The sequence below is a fragment of the Mauremys reevesii genome, linkage group 4 (assembly GCF_016161935.1).
Source record: "Mauremys reevesii isolate NIE-2019 linkage group 4, ASM1616193v1, whole genome shotgun sequence".
Classification (NCBI taxonomy): Eukaryota; Metazoa; Chordata; order Testudines; family Geoemydidae; genus Mauremys; species Mauremys reevesii.
In genome coordinates this window covers 54,789,650-54,809,429 of record NC_052626.1, presented here as the reverse complement: position 1 = coordinate 54,809,429, position 19,780 = coordinate 54,789,650, and the positions used below count along the sequence as shown (strand labels likewise).

Below are 19,780 nucleotides of genomic sequence, written 5' to 3'. Positions count from 1 at the left end.
GCACAGAAAAAGGTTTAAGATTTATGCTACTTGTACTCTATACATTATCAGGGTATATGTCATTTAAGCATTTCACCAGTGCACCTTGGGTCCTCCTATTCTCTGCTGATGGCATGTAGTAGTCCAGTTTTCTCTTGACTGTAAAACTTTGGTCTAATTTTGGCTACTGGGTTTAGTGCAGTGGTTCTCAAAGCTGATCCGCTGCTTGTTCAGGGAAAGCCCCTGGTGGGCCGGCTGGGCCGGTTTGTTTACCTGTTGCATCGCAGGTTCGGCCAATCGCGGCTCCCACTGGCTGCGGTTCGCCGCTCCAGGCCAATGGGGGCTATGGGAAGGGCGGCCAGCACATCCCTCAGCCCGCGCTGCTTCCTTATATATGTTTATACTTTACATCTTGTATATAATTGCTATATAGAAATGTTTAAGGCCAGTGGGAACCGCGATTGGCCGAACCTGCGGATGAGGCAGGTAAACAAACCAGCCCAGCCCGCCAGGGGCTTTCCCTGAACGAGTGGAGGACCGTCTTTGAGAACCACTGGTTTAGTGTATGGGTGCTGGATGGTGTTAGTGACCTGTGATATATAAAAGAGAGGTCAGAGTGGATGATCTGGTGGTCCTTTCTGGCCTTAAGCTCTGTGAGAGAGCTGCCATGACCAACCACACTTTGAATGCACAGTAATGAGGAGAGTGGTAGGCTATATACAGACCAGAGCAACCTCTCATTTTTAGACAATGTTCAGCAGGATGTTGTCACTGCCTAATGTGTGAAACAGAGGTTGTGCTATCTGTCCCGCCATAGTTCTGCCAATGCCATTCACTTCAGGGCAGCATGTGATAAATTTTATCACCATCAAAGACAAGCATTTTTTCAGACAGCATTCCTGTGCCCCGCAAGTTCTTGTGCTGAAGAGAAACACAGGGTTCTTGAATATTAAAAATTAAAGACAACATAAGTACCAATAGTTTCCAGAATAGTAAATGTTCTTCTATTCACATGGTCTGCCACTTCCAGACACAGTGAAAATGCTGTGAATTAAGAATCCCAACTTAATTTCTTAGAGGATTTAGTAAGACCTCCAATGTTATTTTAAAGTAACTTTGTTATTAATACACTTTGGATTGTTCCTGAGCCAGCACTTACAACTCTAAAACTGGCAGAAAGAAGAGTTTCTCAACAAAGTGTAGTCATTTGTTGAAAATGCACTTCCATGAAGTTGTTTTATCTGTAAGAGAAAGTCCACTAACAGACAGAATACTTGCACATAGAATAATTTGGTGCTATGACAAAAGAACTGGTCAATGTAAATGACGTCTGTGCAGTAGGGTGCGAGCAAATTGAACTTACAAAAATCTTCATAGGAAAGGATAACACTGAGCAAAGGGATCCTAGCTCTAAAAGGAGAACAAGTCAGAGTTATTTACAAACAACTAGTTTGCTAAAAGCAATCTGGTTCAATGCAGCTCTCAGACACAGTACTAATTAAACTTTTTGACTAATTTCAAAGAAAAACATGAGCTTCCCCTTTTTTTTGACATAAGTGAAAATATTATTGGTAAACATAAGGTATTTCATTCAAGAGGGAAAATATTAATACTTGGAATACACTCTTAAATATAAATACATACTATCTAACTAGATGCATTTATTAACCAAAGGTATCTAGAGTGTACACTCCCACACACTTTCATTGCTGTGAACAAAATGTCTATTAAATTATGCTGATCATTTTTGCATTTAATTGTAGTAAGACACCTTTATATTACCAAGTTAATTGTTCACCTAATTTTTGAGATGATAAACATAATAGGGCAGCAGATTTTTTTTTCAAACTTACAGAAAAAGTCAAATAATTCTAATTATTTAAACAAAAAAAATACTCAAATGTATTACATATAGCTTTTAAATTAAAAGCTAAAGAAAATTAAATATATGATTCACTGTTCTGTGACTCAAACAATAGTTTCACATCAGACTTTTCCTCATCCTTGGTAATGTATTAACATTATGAAATTTTATAACACTTTAAATTTCTTTGAAACAAAAAGTCTATTTTACTTTTTAATTAAATCTATTTCTCTGAAAGGTCTTTAAAGGCTCTACAAACTACCTTGCATTTTATTATTGCTGACAGTTATCTAAACCACGCTTGAATGCTCTCTTTATCCTTTAGTGAACAATTGAAAGATCATATGCTTAGAGACTTGTGCTTTCTCTTCTTCTTGCCCTGTAATTAAGGCATTTAAATACATTTCTTCATAGCAGTTAAGAGAGCACACTGTAAAAAATCATGAACTGAGACAATTTTGAGTTTAGCAACCACAAATATAGGCAACATAAATTTGTCTGAATGGTAAATATAAAAAACAGAACAAAAAAAGCCTCTTGAAATCACATAATGAATTTACAGAACACATGGACTGAAAAGATTTCGTTTGGTTGTCTTAAGCTATCTAAATGATCTATGGTAGTTTGACAATACTACCACCACATTGTTAGTTATCCTACAAGGAAGGTAAACATTTATATCAAACACACATTTGTCAATAATATTTTAGTTTTTTAATGGGGTTTTTTTGCTCTATAAAGAAAATGGAGGGAGAGGTGTGAGGAGGACAACATGTGGATGGAAGGAATTACCATATGGTAATTACAACAAATCTGGTAAATGTATTATAATAAATATTTGCCATTATACATTTAGAGCAACAGACATATGCTTTATAAAATGTTATAACAGATAAAACAAACAAATTTCTGAAACTGCAGTTTTTTTAAACTGAAGAATTCTTATATTAATGTACTGCACCCTTTTTGACACAAACATGTTATTAAGACGTTTCTTTCACATTATGAAAGGAATTCAGCATGTATACAGTCCAAACATTTCTATATAGCAATTATATACAAGATATAAAGTATAAAGTGTATCTTAGATACAGAAATGCTTTAGGAAATATTCTATATGAATTTGAGATTAGCTGGTCATAGAGCATATCCCTTACAAGTAAATCTAGTTTCTGTGGCAGAAGTTCTTTATGTTGTTGTCTCAATCAAATGTTAAAAGATATGATGTACTAAGTTATGTTTTTTCTTAAGACAGACGAGAATAAGAAAAATAATTTTTAAAAAGTTGTCAGCATGTTTTATTATGAACAACCTTATTAGTCCTTTACAATTATAATAGGTACCTCTGGACAAGATCAAGGAGACATGACAAATGCTTCTGACTTCTTTTTAAATCGAACCTGGAAGGTCATCGCTGAACAAACAGAATACTGTACAACTGGGGTCATAAATTGTTGAAGATGACAAAAATGTAAGTTTATTTTTTTGTTCTATAAAATAAATGAATAAGTTATTCAGTTTGGACTGTCCTTTTATCCCTGCTTGATTTTATACTTGAAAGAGATAGGTAACCTTCTTTTCTTAATTTTTTATACAAGTGTCAATTTAATTTTTATATTATGTCCTTCTGAATCCAACTGACAATATTAGCATTGTCTTTCAAATAACTACTGCACTTTCTAAATGTAGTCTTCTGTATGGATTTCTAATAAATTCTTATCTTTGTTTGTATTTGCTCACCATCATTATGACAAAGCTGTAAACACTTTAAGAAAAAACAGTCCACAAATTTGGAATTTGATATTTTGTCTTTAATTAAATTTTTTAAAGTGTACAGGAAAAATGCTAGCTGTTATTCTCAATGAATCTGGTCAAGAAAAAGTACATTTATTATTTCTGCTAACGTTTTTATATTTTGTTTTTAGGATCATTTAACAGGACTGGTAGTTTCTGATTAAATTTAATTTGTGTGGAGCTAAACAATAACAAATTACTGCAACTGTAAACATATTAATAACTGTCGCATTTAAGTCTTGTGCTATAGTTTTAAGGGGAAGTATACAGAATGAATTAGAGATCCGTAAACTCCTGATGGACATTAGTAGTGTAAGACAAATGAAAACGAATCATTAACTGAAAAGAAAATAGGTTAGGTCAAATGAAAATGTAAATAAACAAGATTTGGATAGTACTCAGATCAAGAGATTTAGCTAATAAAAGTTCAAATAGATCAGTGACCATACAGTTTGAAACAAATATGAAATATGAATAACTTTAAAAGAAATAATATGAAAAGTACAACAGTAATCGGATATAAAATTACCAAAATTCGAGTGAAGGAAATTCAAACTGAAATGTATGATGGGCAATTATGTACTTATTTTGACAATTCTAAGTGGTCAAGTTTTTAAGGTATGACACAGAAACCTTAACCTATCTATAGATGAGTGATAAATGAGGCATTTTGTGTCATTACAGTCCCATAAATCACTTTCTTTAACTGCTGACGGCTTTTATCAGATCTAACCTTTTCAAGCTTCTATTAGAGTGCTAGCATTTTCAACTTTGACACATATGAAATTTACAAATTCTGCAGCTGATTAACTCTGGACAGAAGCTCACTGCCATCATTGCCTTCTTCAAGTTGGGTTAGACCGTAAGTGTCTCAAAAACTCTCACTCACTATAGGACAAAAATCTCAATTAATGTACAGGGCTGTATTTCAAGGGTACAAAACAGTTTTCCTTCTGAAGCAAATAAATAAAAGATTGCTTTCTGCTGCACTCAGCAATGTTCAGCAAACTTAGGAAACAGTCTGCAATTTAAAAAATATACGCATAAGAGGTAAAATCCATATAAAGATACACAACACTTAGTAACGAAGTCAGAAGAATAATTTTCTTTTACTTATCTTAGTTTTAAATTCTAATTAGACATTTTAAATTAAATTGATGAACTCTGTTAGCTATTTGAAAAGCCACAACATAAAGAAATCAAACAAGACTACAATCATAAGCTCTAGGGCTATAAGCTAATTTTCATCATGGACCCAGTTATTATGGGAATGCACAGCCTTTTCCATGGGAACTTTTACTAAACTTCTTCTGAACTAAAATAAAAAGGAATTAAATGCCTTAAATCGTCAGGCTCTAAACATGTATTTTCATAATTTATAATTACAAATGTGTAGCACTTTATATAATTCAGATATTACACACACACACACACACACACACACACACACAGTGAAACCTTCAAGGAAATACATTTACAAGATTTAATTGATAGAGACATTGAAACAAAGCTCAAGTTTAAAGAGATACTGTCTTTAATAATAACAGTCAGACTGAAGAAATCTTGATGTTGGTTGTGTGACCACTGGAAGCCTGGTACTTCAGATGGTATTAGTTTTGATAAGAACTAACTAGACATCAGACCTAAACAATGAAAACTGAAGAGACAGGCTCAGACCACGCAAATAGGAATATCTGCAGAGACCCTCCCGCGGCAGATTGCCTCTTGTTGACAAACGACAAATCTTAGAAAATCAGTGGGCGAAGGACAACTTTTCTTCGGCATCATAGCTAACACAGCCTTGTAACGTCAGTGTCTAAGGTCTATCCATGACAAATTAAAAACTTTATTTCACACATCACAGAAGCTATGCAGTTACTTTTTGACAATTCAGATGTAAATCCTGGAATGCATATGAATATTCATGACAAAGTCATATTTATCATTTAAAACAAAAGGACATGACTTCTTGGTGTTCATATCAAAGACCAGTGATGGATGAGGCCATGCTAATCAAAGACAAACCAAAAAGAACACAGATGTTTGCTACTCCTGATTAAAAGAGGAAAAGACTAGTCCAAAAGAACTATTGACAATCTAAAAATGTTTATAAATACACTGTGTGTGTGTGTGTGTGTGTGTGTGTGTGTGTGTGTGTATATATATATATATATATATATATATATGTTTAGAAATTTCTATGTTCGTAAATAAGCAATAATTAAAATTATTTTACATAAAGTCAAAAGAAACCAGAGGTAGTCAAGAAAAAACAGAAGCTTTGAATAATTCAAATATTTTTATTATGGATAAACAATTTTAGTCTCTTATGTAGTTATGTAAGTTCCACTCATAATAATGTAAATAATTCTAACTTATTATAATTTGTTTTTATTGACATATTTCTGGGTTTTAGTGACACTTGCGTAGTATGTGCGCTAAATTTTACATTTCTTTATGGTTACATAGCGTAAATATAAATGTGTACTTGAGCACAAATACAACTTCTGAAAATGGTATGATGATGGTCAGAGAAGGGGACTGGGAGTCAGAAGTCAGTTCCCAGCTCTTGCAATGTCTGGTGACACTCAGCAAGTCATTTAAACTTCTGTGCGCCATTTTACTCCTATATAAAATGTATTAACCTATATCCCCATCCCCTCGCTCTCTCTCAGAGATATAGACCCTGATTCAGCAAGGTACGTAAGTACATATCTAACTAACTATATGAGTAACCGCACTGAAATCAATGAAAGGACTGTTATGTACTACATATGTTTGTACAGTGTCTAGCCCAACAAGATCCCACCTGGGTGGCATACAAATTCTATCATAATATAAATGTTAAACGATGATGTTAATACCCAAGTGCTTAAAGTTAGGAACATGCTTAAATATCTTGCTGAATCATGTACATAGTTTCCTACCTTCAGTGGCCAGCATCTCAGAGACTTGCCTAAGAATAGGAAGTATTTAGATACGATAGTTACAGGTTCAATAGAAAAACCTAAGGCAGAGTTAGAAAACTAATCAGGTATCTCCTATTGCATGGAAACGTATGTCCACTGTATCTTGCCAGTGTGGTGTTCTGAGAAACTTAGATGAAAAGTGCCATAGATTTTAAACTCAGAATTGGAGTGACAAAAGGAAAAAGTCACTGCACAGCAGGTTTTATGCATAATCAAATCTGTTCACACAGGCTATGCAGTACTGTAATCACAGCTTTGTTTATGAGATTTACAATAAACACAATACTTAAATTCTGATCTGGTATGATTGATATGATCTCTGCCAGCAACCTAATATACCCAATTAGATATCGGGTCCCTAATATTCAGTACAGTAAAGCAATCATGAAGGATTTATTAAAAAAAGGTCCATCTTATAAACTATTGAAAATTAAGGCCTAAATTGCTCATCTCAGTGCCCTTCAACATAAACCACACTGCTGACATTTGCATAAAACTAACACAACAAAAGAGATCTTCTTTGCTGTGATGAGAGCATTAACATTTTTGCTATTATTAAAATTATGATCTTCAGCTGACCCATTAAAGACCAATTTCCACATCATAACACATTTCAATGATCTAATTCTATTTTCCCTAACTTTTAAAGGGTCTTTTAAAAAAAATAAAAAAAATCTTGTCTTGGCACCTTAAAAGGAATTACTTGTTATAGAGATGTTGATGTGCTTAATGCAAAAATCTCAACTGCCTTCTCCAACCTAAAATAGATAACTGTAGCTCTGTGAAGGCAGTTTCTTGTGTTTAAGAAACAAGAAGTCCCCACAATCCATATTACCTCCCAGGGTACACCATAATGCAGCCATCTTCTATACATAATCTCAGTTTCCTCATCTTTAACCTGGAAGAACCACTCTCAAAAAGACTGAAAGGTAATTTGAAGTCCATATTGACACTGTATTTATCTGCTCCTAAGTAAAGATCTCCAAGGCACAGGGAATTTGTGCAACATTAAACAAGACTGCTGTCCTTTAGCCCGGCACAGACCAAACAACAAAAATTCAGTTTACATCTCAAGCTGCACTTAAATTTTTCAAATCCACTCAGCCTCTTGTTTTCACGTGCTTTACTTACTGTGAAAGAGTTCTGTCTCTAATTGGCTTTTGACTTTATTTACCTTTTTTTTGGTATATTAATACAAGTAGTTTTATACTCCAGATATAGTAATTTAATATTAATAGATAAAGGTGTTTTTTAAAGAAAATTCTTCCACCTTTTGGCCCTTTTTTGAAAAATTTACTGAAAGCCTAATATATTTAATATTCAGTAGCATGTGAGAATAATTTTTATGCAACTCTGATAGTTAGAAAGATAGATAACTCAATTATTAGATCATCTATCAAAATATTCAGATGTATAAGAGGCTACTAAAAAGATTGATGACTGAGAAAGTCCACTGATTCTCTAGCCATCATATGCACGCATTTGGCTAGACAACATTTTTCGCTGCCTTCACAAGCAAGCTTCATTACCCATCACTCCACTGAAAAGAGTTTATTATGAGGCTGCCATCTTGGCAAGACTATTATTTAGATGATAAATGTTGGGGAGAAAAGTGTGTGTAGATTTTTTTTTTTTGGTAAGATGAGCTTTTTGACAGATAAAACAAACAGCATCTACATTTCTAATTAACTTAAATTTGGCAGATACAAATACAGGTCAGTAAAGCTATGATATACTACTAGATTATTTTCTGTCTGAATTTTGTCCTTAATTTGTAAAATGTAAATTAACTAATTAGAGGAAAAGCAGCATTATTTGTGACAAAATGCTTCTGTTAGTTCTGTGCTTTTTGACATTTATTATCAACTGTACTTCCTTATTCTAAGTTCTAGTAGATGGATAATTATACTTATATTAATATTAAGTTTTTCATCTTTGAAACTAAAATGAACAAGTTTCAGTTTTTGAGAAAATACATCACATTATACAATATGCAAGTACACTACATATTCTAAGCTTTGTTTTATTTAAAGTGTTCTGCTGTTTATGTATGTGTGTGTAGTAGTATACACAATTTTTCAGAAGATTATGGTATCTTTATTGCACACAGAGGGTGGCCTACAATAAACACAATTATGTTTTGTACATTTATACTACAAGTTAACACTCCTTTCACACACTCAATACCCACACAATTGTCACTTCAAATGGATTAGAAGAACACTTACTGAATTACATGGAGGAGGGGGAGGTAAATTTGGTTATTCTTGAGTTTCAGCAAGCAACCTGGCCTTGTTAAATTAAAATATATGATGTAATAGTTTACAGAAGTTTTTTAAAGATATTCCTAGGTAGATAAAGACTCAACAATAAGAAATACATTGAAAATGTCAGATGTAAATGTCAATTAAAAATTACAAGGAGTTCTGAAAGGTAAGGTCTGTGAGGACTGACATTCTTTGACATAGTGGAGTGTCTGTGACCAGGCCTTTGGCAAACATAGCAGGATCTATGCTGTCAGCTCATATTGTACATAAACTTAGATGCTTGTCTAATATAGATGAGAAATACCAGGGAAATTGGAGCTGAAGCCTTGCGGTAATGTATGTGGAAGCTGAAAGCGCTCTATCTGTACTACGTGATAGTCTCCAGTGACATAACAATATCTGAAAGGGTGGAGAAAAATAATTCAAAGATATATAGTGCCCTGTATACTACTGTAAAAGCTGAGAATGCAATAATCCAGCAGTCAAAGGATAGGTTCTAATCCATTTATAATGAATATCCTAATTTGAAATATATGTATAAAACATTTTATATGGAAAAATATATTGTAATTCATGTTTAATTGACATTTATCATTCAAATTTAAATTTTAATCTAAATTTTATGTGGATTTGTTCCCTCTTTGCTTTGGCAATGCACAAGTGACTTTTGATACAGAGTGAAACAATCAAATGATCCTGGAAATTAATACAACTGTAGTAGTTGTCAACACAAGATGTAGATATTTCTCACTGAAACCACATGTTCAACTCTCTAAATCTTCTTGTTAAGGATAAGACTATTGCCCAAACACTGAAACAAATTATTTCGGGCTACTTGTTTTGAACAAATTCTTTGCACAAACTACATTATTAGTCAGAATATGTGTTGATATTTTTGTAAATCTCATTAAACAATATGGCCACAACAAGGATTTATGTACAAAGTTGTTGAAAATAAGGTACATGTGGGATCTTGCTTTTTATAAAATGCACATGTATGTTTGTATGCACATATTGATTATTTTGTATGATCAGAAGGACAGATACTGATATTCTTGATTTATTTACAAAGCTGGTGCACTGGTAAACAGACAATTTTAAACAACTGGCTCTCCTTTTAGTTTAGAAATGCTTTTTTTTGGTCTACTAATAAGACTATCTTCACTACCTGCTATTCAAATTAGCAGACAACAGACTTTATAAGAGTAATTAATTTAGTTTTCATAAAAAGAATGTTTAAGTCTTAAATTGTTGAATGTACATTATTTTCTGTTTAGACAAGGATAATTTGGTTGAATAATAAAAAGTGATCATAAAACTCTAAGACCATTCATGTCCATTTTCTAAAACTAGTTTACTACTTCTGACAGAGGAGCCCCCAAAAAAACAAAACAAAAAAATCCAACAATAAACCAACAAAAAACAAAAAAAAGTAGCATGTGTGAAATTCTACAAGCGTCAGATAGCTAAACTGACCCTAAGTCTCCCAGTGTTGCAGTAAGGTCAAAAACTTTCAGCATTGTACCAGTGTGTCAAAATATGTCAACAAACCATCATACTGCAGGAAGAAGAATGACCTTTCAGTTCTTTATGTGTGGGCTGCCAATGAAGCTCTGGATACTGGGTATGCATGAACAGTTTTCCTAGCTACTTGACAAATGCAACTCCCAAGGTTTCCTCTAAATCTGGTTGTCAAACCACTAGGTTTCAACTCACTGGTACAACTTTCTAAGCCCACATACTGTTGGAGACTAGTGAAGCTGTTATAAAAATGCATGATTTCAACATACCCACAAAATAATTTTCCTTTACTTCAACCAAACCGATAAAAGTATTACTTAAACATTATTTGGATGAACAGATGTCAAGCTCTTTCAAACAGCTTAGTAGAAAAAAAGATTATCATTCTGATGTTCCAATTCCCAGTTTTTTCTTGTGTGATAAATCCTGATAGTCAATATCTAATCCATGAAACAAAAAACAAATACTAAATTGTATGTGATCTGAACTGAATCCTATAAATTTCTACCTTTCTTATCAGTCAAACACACTTTTTGGTTCCATCGGTGTGACGTTGCACTCCATATGCTTTATGGAAATATGCTTATGAATATGACATAATTGGAATATGCTTTATGCTAAATACCCCTTGTATGGTGTCATTAGAAAGCTTGTAATCTACTAAGTGTGTTCATCCTATTTGTTTGCATGTATTATTTCTATATCTGGAGTTAGGAGGATAAGATATAAACTTGTATCACTGATGTAAACATATTAAGTGGAGGCTGTTAAGGGTGTTCCAGAAACAATCAGTTGTAAATGGCCTTAGTTACTTGAAAGCCTTCCTGTTTATGTGTGGGCCAGCCCATGAGGAATGGAGACTAGGGGTCTTACAGTGACATGTAACCATGTCACCTGATAATGAAATGAAATTATAATAAATCCATTCAGAAGGAGGGGTTGGGTCCCAGAGAGACAAAAGATTCCTGCCTTGTGCCAAAGCTATAGAAGGAGGTGGAGCAGGTCAAAAGGGGCTGCCAGTAATGAGAAAAAAAACCTGCTTACCACCTGAGATGTCTTCTGAAACTAACAAGCACTGTACCAGGGAAAAAGTTTGGGCCCAGACTAGGAAGGAGTCTAGTCTGTGAAAGAAGCTTATCTCGGAGGGTGAGATATTACCTGTAATCAGTTTCTTAATGTATAGGTTTAGACTTGCATGTTTTTGCTTTATTTTGCTTGGCGACTTACTTTGTTCTGTTTGTTATTACTTGAAACCCCTTAAATCCTACTTTTATACTTAACAAAATCACTTTTGTTTATTAATAAACCCAGAGAAAGTGATTAATACCTGGGGGAGCGAACAGCTGTGCATCTCTCTCTATCAGTGTTATAGAGGGCGGACAATTTATGAATTTACCCTGTATAAGCTTTATACAGAGTAAAACGGATTTACTTGGGGTTCAGGCTCCCAGAAAGGCTGAACACTGGGCGCTGGGAAAGTCCCTGTTAACTGAGACGTCCCTAGGCTAAGTGAATCTCAGTTTCAGTGAACTGCAGAGAGGCATGGTCTATAACCTCTAGGTCTGTGCTGGAGCTGACTGGAGTGTCTAACTCAGCAAGACAGGAGTGGAGGGGTGCCTGTTCTGGCAGGAAGGTTGTTCTCGGTATCCCAGCTCATCAAGTGAATGTCTCGAGGTGAGTCTTTGTGACCGAACCCGCCACAAGGGCTTCTAAGATTATTTTCATTTTACCATTATGATTTTAGATGTAAACAGGTGTTTTAATATCAGGCTTAACGTATTAATTAGAAATGAATGTCAATTTACATTTCAAAAGTGTAGATATTACTTTAAAATACATACAGGAATTTTGTTCTTATTTATTCATGCTCTCTTTTTACATAGAAGCACAGGACTAGAGACATTTAGATTACAATTAAAGGGGAAAAAGAATTCATAGGAGGGAAGACTTGCTATTCATATTCAAACAGAGAAGAAGAAATGCTTCTCTCTCATTATGCGGAATTATCATTATTCTAATATCAGTGTCAAAGACGACATTTTGCTAGTGTCTTCTTCATATATGGTAAAGTTACTTCAGCTAATAACAGTGTCAAGTTTTCTCCTGGGACTCTCCAGAAATTGTATTACAGAGTCTAGAGATGCAGTATCCAGGCTTGCAAATGATGGAAAAAGTAAATTGTTATATTTGACTTTACATGTACTTGCAGTAAATCATCCACAGTACACTTACTAATTATTATTTAATCTGTCTCTTGTAGATATCTATGTACTTGTTAGTATACTGCAGTAGAGAGTCTACTAATGTGGCTATAACTGATTGTTACAGTCCTTACACAAAGTAACAATGGAGTCTATCCAGTTTCTTTAATCAAGGTGGTATTACATTCTTAGTTCACAGAATAATCAATCCTAGACTGGGTAATGGGACTTCTAGATTTCTTCAGATGAACTGGAAGTATAGCACAATGAAATATATTTACAGTAATTTTCATTATTAGCAGAATTTCAAGCTGAAACAAAGCAGTATTATTGTTAAAGTCCAATCATCCTAATTTTGGCAACACAACCTTAAATGTACTTCACTTCCAACACAGTTAGAAATGTTGTTCTCACTATTTTTACTATGTCAAAATGAACAGGTACCTAGTTAATAAATACAAAAGAAATCTGTTGGTTGACTGGTGTAAGTAAAGGGGTGCTTCTGCAGGTGACATCAGACTCAAAAAGGTAGAAATTATTCTGAAGTGTTTTGCTACACCCCAAAACTAAATAGGCCAGATGCCATGTACGGCACAAAAATAAATAATCACTGCAACTTCCTTTCTGCAATGGTATGTTTTATTGCAAAAGGCGAATTCAACTCATTGTAGCTGCTAATGATGAGGACTGTTGTAAGGATAATAGTGAAGGAAAACCAAGTACTACTTTTACTAAACATTCTTTAGGAGTAAATATCTTTTTATTCTAACAACATATTGTCCCCTCCATCTACAAATTTTGTGAAGCATAAAGTAATTGTTTTTCTCTAACACTCATGCAGCTATTTATTCCATCTTCTTTTCCTACTAAGAGTGTTATGCACTTCCTTATGAATACAAAGGAAAAAATGGCCATAAACAGCAGTCACTGGACAATCTAATTCCTGATTTGGAGAGCCTGCTTGTTATACAATCTAGATGGAACTGGGTACACTGTAATCTGATCTCTTGGCTGTCTTACAACAATTGAAAGTCTTCACAAATAGTATCAATAAAATTTCCCTCTATCTTTGAGTAATTGAATTGAGATGCTTTGTTCTTCTTGCAAAACAGCTGACTACAATGTCTACTACGGTAATTATATCTCTAAGACAGAAATAAATGATTTTAAATGACAATCATTATGAGAATTTGAAACAAATATTTATGCATTTTACCTTGATTCAGGAACTTTGATTCTAAATGGCAATGCGTTAGACTCCCAGTATACATTTGACTCACATGGTTTAAAGAAAAAAACACATAAATAAAAGCTACCACCATTTTTTCCAGCTACAGAAATTCTTATGAGCTTTTAATTTAGTACTCTTCATCTATGAAGAAAAATAATGGAAACCTACCTATTCCAGTAGCTCCAGAACTGGTCATGCAGATAGGCCTGGTGACTACATTCATCACCAAATGAAGCTTTGCTTTCAATCCAGTGAATTATATGTCCTTCAACAGCTAGGGGGACAAAGCATTACTAATATAAAATGAATGCAAGCTCTGAAAATCTGACCACAAAAGATTTGTAAAGTTCTACATTAGTCTTCTTGCTACCATATGACTTATACTTGAGGCACAGTTGTATACTTGTAAACCATCTTTCAAACATTTGCAATGAATATTTTTTGAAACAAAAATCTAAGAACCAAACAGTAGTGTTTACCTACAATTCTCTCAATTTAACTTTAATTACTGTGTGCTCCAAAATTCCTTTGAATGCACTTAAGCCAGTAGAAACAGTTGCTCAATGAAAAAGGAGCCAGAATACTGAGAACAGAAGTACAGCTATACCCATTTCCCCCTTACTCTCCCTCTTAGGTGTCAGGAAAGAGGCTGGAAACACCTGGCGAATGCAGAGGCACGTAGATGAGCTATTGCAGCAGAAACTTTTCAGCGCTGTATGTTGGGGTAGTAGAGGGAGCAGACAAACAACAGAAACTCACCCCACAATACTGAAAATTATGAACTGTATATACGTATATATTTTCTCCCTTTTCTCTTTGGAGTCACCTTTGTGGGGATGTGTTCTGTGCTATTAATGTAGGAAGGATATGTCAAAGAAGTAACTTTTCCGTTTTTCTCTGAAGACACTGTGGTTCATGGTGTCTTCCAGGAGCAAACTTGCAACCCGTGGGCCAGTCACCATGAGAGGCCCATCTCCTGCACAAACAAGGTTTCACTCCTGAGGTTGACCAATTTTTCCAGTGGGAAGTTATGCCAATATAAGATGAGCCGGTCTCCCTCCAGGTAACTTGGGACAATGCCATGAAGAGCTTTGAAGACCTTTCTTTTGTAGAGTTTTCTACAGCACCTACAACTGTAGTGTCTAGCTTACTAATGCCTGAAGAACAAAACATTAAGTTTGACTTTGGACGATGTGCTCTCAGAAGTTTGTGCTGCAAAGCCAGACAGGCTCTTGTATTTTACATCAATTGTAGCATTTTAAAAAGTTTACCTTTTTATATCTAAGTAGAGAATCACAGTTATCAAGTATATATGCATTTCCATGGCCATCTCAAAGTCTGATAAGAGGGGGAGTTAGTTGTCTTCCTGCCAGCCATAGATAGGGAGTAAAAAAGGTGCATTATACAGCTATTAGGATATGTAGAGGCAGTGACGCGTACAGACAGACAGCAAATCCATGGACTGTTTTAACCAACCGAAGAGGTGATGTTCCAGACTAACATAACTAAAATAGCAAGTTTTCCAAAGTACTTGCCTTTCCCAACCAACATCTCCTTTAGCCTTCCAATGTTTTAACTACAGTCAGTTGCTCTTCATCTGGTTCATCACAGCCAGGATGCTGGATAGGTGGGAGATGGTGATGTTTGTGTTTTATATGAAAGATTAATAGCTAGATATCATAATTTTTTTGCTAGATTTTTAGTCAGTGCTGTTTCACAATCTTCTTAATAGGTTCAACAAGACTGGTGAGACGACAGATCCGTGAAACTGCACAGATGAGAGCTTTGGAAGTGAAGGAATAGGTGTTCATTGCAACTTTATGAATGTGGCCTGACAGCACGTAATTAAGCCATCTCAGTGTAATCCTGCCAAGTCTCTGTGGTGGGACAGCAGACTATCATGGTTGAATGTATCAAATACTGTGGAGAGGTCCAGTTGTTTGAGTGTGGATGTATGGCCTTTGTCCATGGTCATCTATTGTTGCCACCAGCCCCATCTCTGTTCTTGAAAACTGAGGGAGAGGAGTCCAGAATATTGAAAATATCTAGGTGGAGTGGAAGACATCCCTTTGGATCTTTTCAAAATGCTTTCTCATAAAAGAGTGATTACATAGTGGAGAAGAATATTGTGTTGAGTGATTATACCTTAAATACTGGCTAGATAATTGCATGATTTAGAGTAAATGATGATAGATCTCTCTCATCAAAGCAGATGTTGATGATTTTGCTAGTAAGAGTCCTAGATGCTTGAAACACCAAGAAGGGCAAAAACCTGGGTCACAGATAATGGCTCAGTTCTCATATAGTGCTTCCATTTGTTCCTGATTTTTTCTGAAAAATACATTGACATATCCTTGAAAAGGGAGGTGCTAGATTCTGAAAATGTGTGGAATAACTCTTCTTGGTTAAGGTGATGACTTACGAAGGGTCATTCAGCAACTGCTATTATGGAGGACATAGTGGGCCTGTTGACCAAACCAACAACCCTAGTGGTCTGGGCCTGCTGCCACAGTCTCTCTTTTCACCTACTGTGTATGGGATCCCTGGATGGGGTTCAACTGGGTCAGCTTCCTTGTCAGTGAACCCCTGGCTCTACCAGTCCCAGGGCTAGGTGTAGGGGAATCTGAGATGGATAGGGGGACCAGGGTCCTCTGCTTTGCCCGGTCCAGGGCCCTGAAAGTATGACAGCATGGGCTGGTCTAGGCTTGGTTCACCTCTAGTACACCTTCCCTTGGGTCACTTGCAACCCCATCCAATGTCTGCTGTTATGTTATAGTCCTTTGCACCAAACTCCCAGTATCTCAGGGCTGATGAAGAGACAGTTACTCACCTTGCAGTAACTGAGGTTCTTCGAGATGTGTGTCCCTGTGGGTGCTCCACTCTAGGTGACGGTGCGTCCCAGCGCTGTTGATCAGAGATTTTCGGTAGCAGTGCCTGGTTGGGGCGCACGCACTCAGATGGTATCTCCCATCTAGTTGGAATCTTCCTGAGTGCGTGCGCCCCACACCCTCCTCAGTTCCTTCTCTACCGTGGAGAATCATACCAGTACTCCAAAGTAGAGGGGAGGAGGGCGGGGTGTGGAGCACCCACAGGGGGACACATCTCGAAGAACCTCAGTTACTGCAAGGTGAGTAACTTTCTCTTCTTCTTCGAGTGCTGTCCCTGTGGGTGCTCCACTCTAGGTGAATGTATAGCAGTACCTACTATGGTTGGTGGGACTTTGGAGATGCAGCAGTGAGTACTGTAGATAGTACTGTATGGCCTACTATTGTGTCTGCCGTGGTGTCTTGCATGAGAGCATAGTGTTTTGCAAACGGGTGTTCAGATGACCATGTAGCTGCTTTGCAGATGTCAGGAATGGGAACGTTGTGTAGGAAGGCAATGGATGCCGACATGGCTCTAGTGGAATGAGTTTTAATGTCATCGGAGGTTGAAGATTTTTCGCACAGTAACAGGATCTGATGCAGTCAGAGATCCACTTGGATAGACGTTGTTTAGAGATAGCCGTACCTTTCGATCTTTCGGCAATGGAAACAAAGAGTCGTGGAGACTTGTGAAATGGTTTAGTCCTGTCTAAATAAAAGGCAATTGCTCGCCTGATGTCGAGAGTATGCAGGGTTGCCTCTTGCGGAGTTTTGTGAGGTTTGGGATAGAAAGTAGGTAAATATACAGGTTGGTTGAGGTGGAAGGTCAATACCACCTTAGGAAGAAATTTAGGATGTGGTCTCACAGTGACTTTATCTTTGGAGAAGATTGTGTAGGGAGGGTGGGCCATCAGGGCACTGATTTCACCAACTCTCCTTGCCGATGTTATGGCAACTAAGAAAGCCACCTTCATGGACATATGGAGATGAGAGGAGGTAGCCAAGGGCTCAAATGGAGGTTTCATGAGAGCATGAAGAACGAGGTTAAAATTCCATGTAGCCACTGTTGGGTGAATTTCAGGGTAGAGATTTTGCAGGCCCGTGAGAAAGCGTTTAATGGTGGGGTGGGTAAAGAGTGACTACCCATCTAATAGGTCATGGAAGGTTGTAAGCGCCGCCAGGTGCACTTTGATGGAGCTGAGTGAAAGTCCGTCCTGTTTTAGTTTCAGGAAGTAGTCTAGAATGTTAGGGAGGGTCACGTTATTGGGTGCTAAATGCTTATGTGAGCACCAAATTGCGAAACGCTTCCACTTCTGCAGGTAGGTTTTATGAGTGGAGTCTTTCCTACTGTGCAGGAGGACATATTGGACTTGCTCGGAACAGGCTAGTTCATGGGTTTTGAACCATGAAGGAACCAGGCTGTGAGGTGGAGCTTTTGGAGCTGGGGGTAAAGAACTCGTCCGTTGTCCTGGTAAAGGAGGTCTGGCCTGTTGGGGAGAGCCCATGGGTGACGGGAGGACATGCGGAGAAGGTAGAGATACCACGTCAGTCTTGGCCAAGCCGGGGCAATAAGGATGACCTGGGCCTTGTCGTCCGCGATCTTCCGAAGAACCCTGTGTAACAGAGGGATTGGTGAGAAGGCGTACAGGAGAGAGCTGTTCCATGGGATGAGGAATGCATCTCCTAGGGATGCAGTCCCGAGTCCCGCCCTGGAGCAAAACAGGGGGCATTTTTGGTTTTGGGTCATGGCAAAGAGATCTATTGATGGGGTGCCCCACTGGGAGAAAAGCTGTTGGAGTATTGCGGGGTGCAGTTCCCATTCGTGTTCTGTCGAGAAGTGCCTGCTGAGTGCGTCGGCAGTAGTGTTGTGGCAGCCTGGTAGGTAGGAAGCGATGATTTGTATTCGATGTCGTATGCACAAATTCCATAGTCGAATGGCTTCCATGCAAAGGGAATGTGATTGGGCTCCCCCTTGTCTGTTTATGTAGTACATACATGCTATGTTGTCTGTTAAGACCCACAGATATTTGTTCTTTATGAGGGGAAGAAAGTGAAGGCATGCTCTCCTCACTGCTCTGAGTTCTAAGAGATTTATGTGTAGATGCGTCTCTGATGCGGACCACCGGCCTTGTGCCCCGTGTTCCCCTAGATGCGCTCCCCAACCAATCAGGGAAGCGTCCGTGGTGAGCATGAGCGTTGGGGATCGTTGCTGGAAGGAAACTCCTGTGCAGAGGTTTTCTGGACTTGTCCACCATTGTAGGGAAGCTATAACATTGAGAGGAGGAGTTAGCAGCATCCCTAAGGGGTGTCTGTTGGTGGCTGCCATGTGACCAAGGAGCTGTAGGCAGATTCTTGTTTGCGTCCTGGGACGAATACAGAGCGTGCGTATGAGCTACGTGATAGCGAGGAATCTGTTGTATGGGAGCGAGGCCCTGCTCTGGGTTGAGTCGAGATGAGCTCCGATGAACTCGATCTGTTGCGTAGGTGTCAGGGTGGATTTTTGGATGTTTATTTGGAGGCCTAGGCTGTGAAAGAGGGAGATGGCAAAACGCGTGGCTTGAAGTGTCTCGCCATAGGAGTCGCCCTTGATGAGGCAATCGTCCAGGTAGGGGAACAGTGTGACCCCGTGTTTGCAGAGGTGAGCCACAACCACGGTTAGGGTCTTGGAAAAAAACTCTTGGAGCTGTGGAGAGTCCGAAAGGAAGAACTCTGTATTGAAAATGGTCCTGACCGATTGTGAATCATAGGAAGCGTCTGTGAGCTGGATGAATTGATATATGGAAGCAAGCATCTTGTAGGTCGAGGGCTGTGAACCAGTCCCCTTGATCCAATGCAGGTATTATTGTGCCCAGTGTGACCATCTTGAATCTTTGTGTCCTCACAAATTTGTTCAGTCGGCGTAGGTCTAGTATAGGCATCCATCCTCCGGTCTTTTTCTGCGTTAGAAAGTAATGGGAGTAGAAACCTGTCCCTTGGTGTTGCGTTGGCACAGGTTCCACTGCGCCTATTTGCAGAAGATGTGCCACTTCTGTGCGAAGTAATTGTTCATGAGAAGGGTCCCTGAAGAGGGATGGGGAAGGGTAGGAGGGT

At 37.5% G+C, this 19,780-nt stretch overlaps 1 protein-coding gene across 3 annotated transcripts in view; it reads right to left on the bottom strand.

The window, feature by feature from the left end:
• Positions 1-19,780, bottom strand: part of CDIN1 (CDAN1 interacting nuclease 1) — a 192,250-nt gene that overhangs the window by 68,597 nt on the left and 103,873 nt on the right. For all 3 annotated transcript variants that reach the window (XM_039538063.1, XM_039538064.1, XM_039538065.1), the window contains one exon: positions 13,995-14,100. In XM_039538063.1, the coding sequence (XP_039393997.1) occupies positions 13,995-14,100 (106 nt within the window). The remainder of the gene's footprint in view (positions 1-13,994; positions 14,101-19,780) is intronic.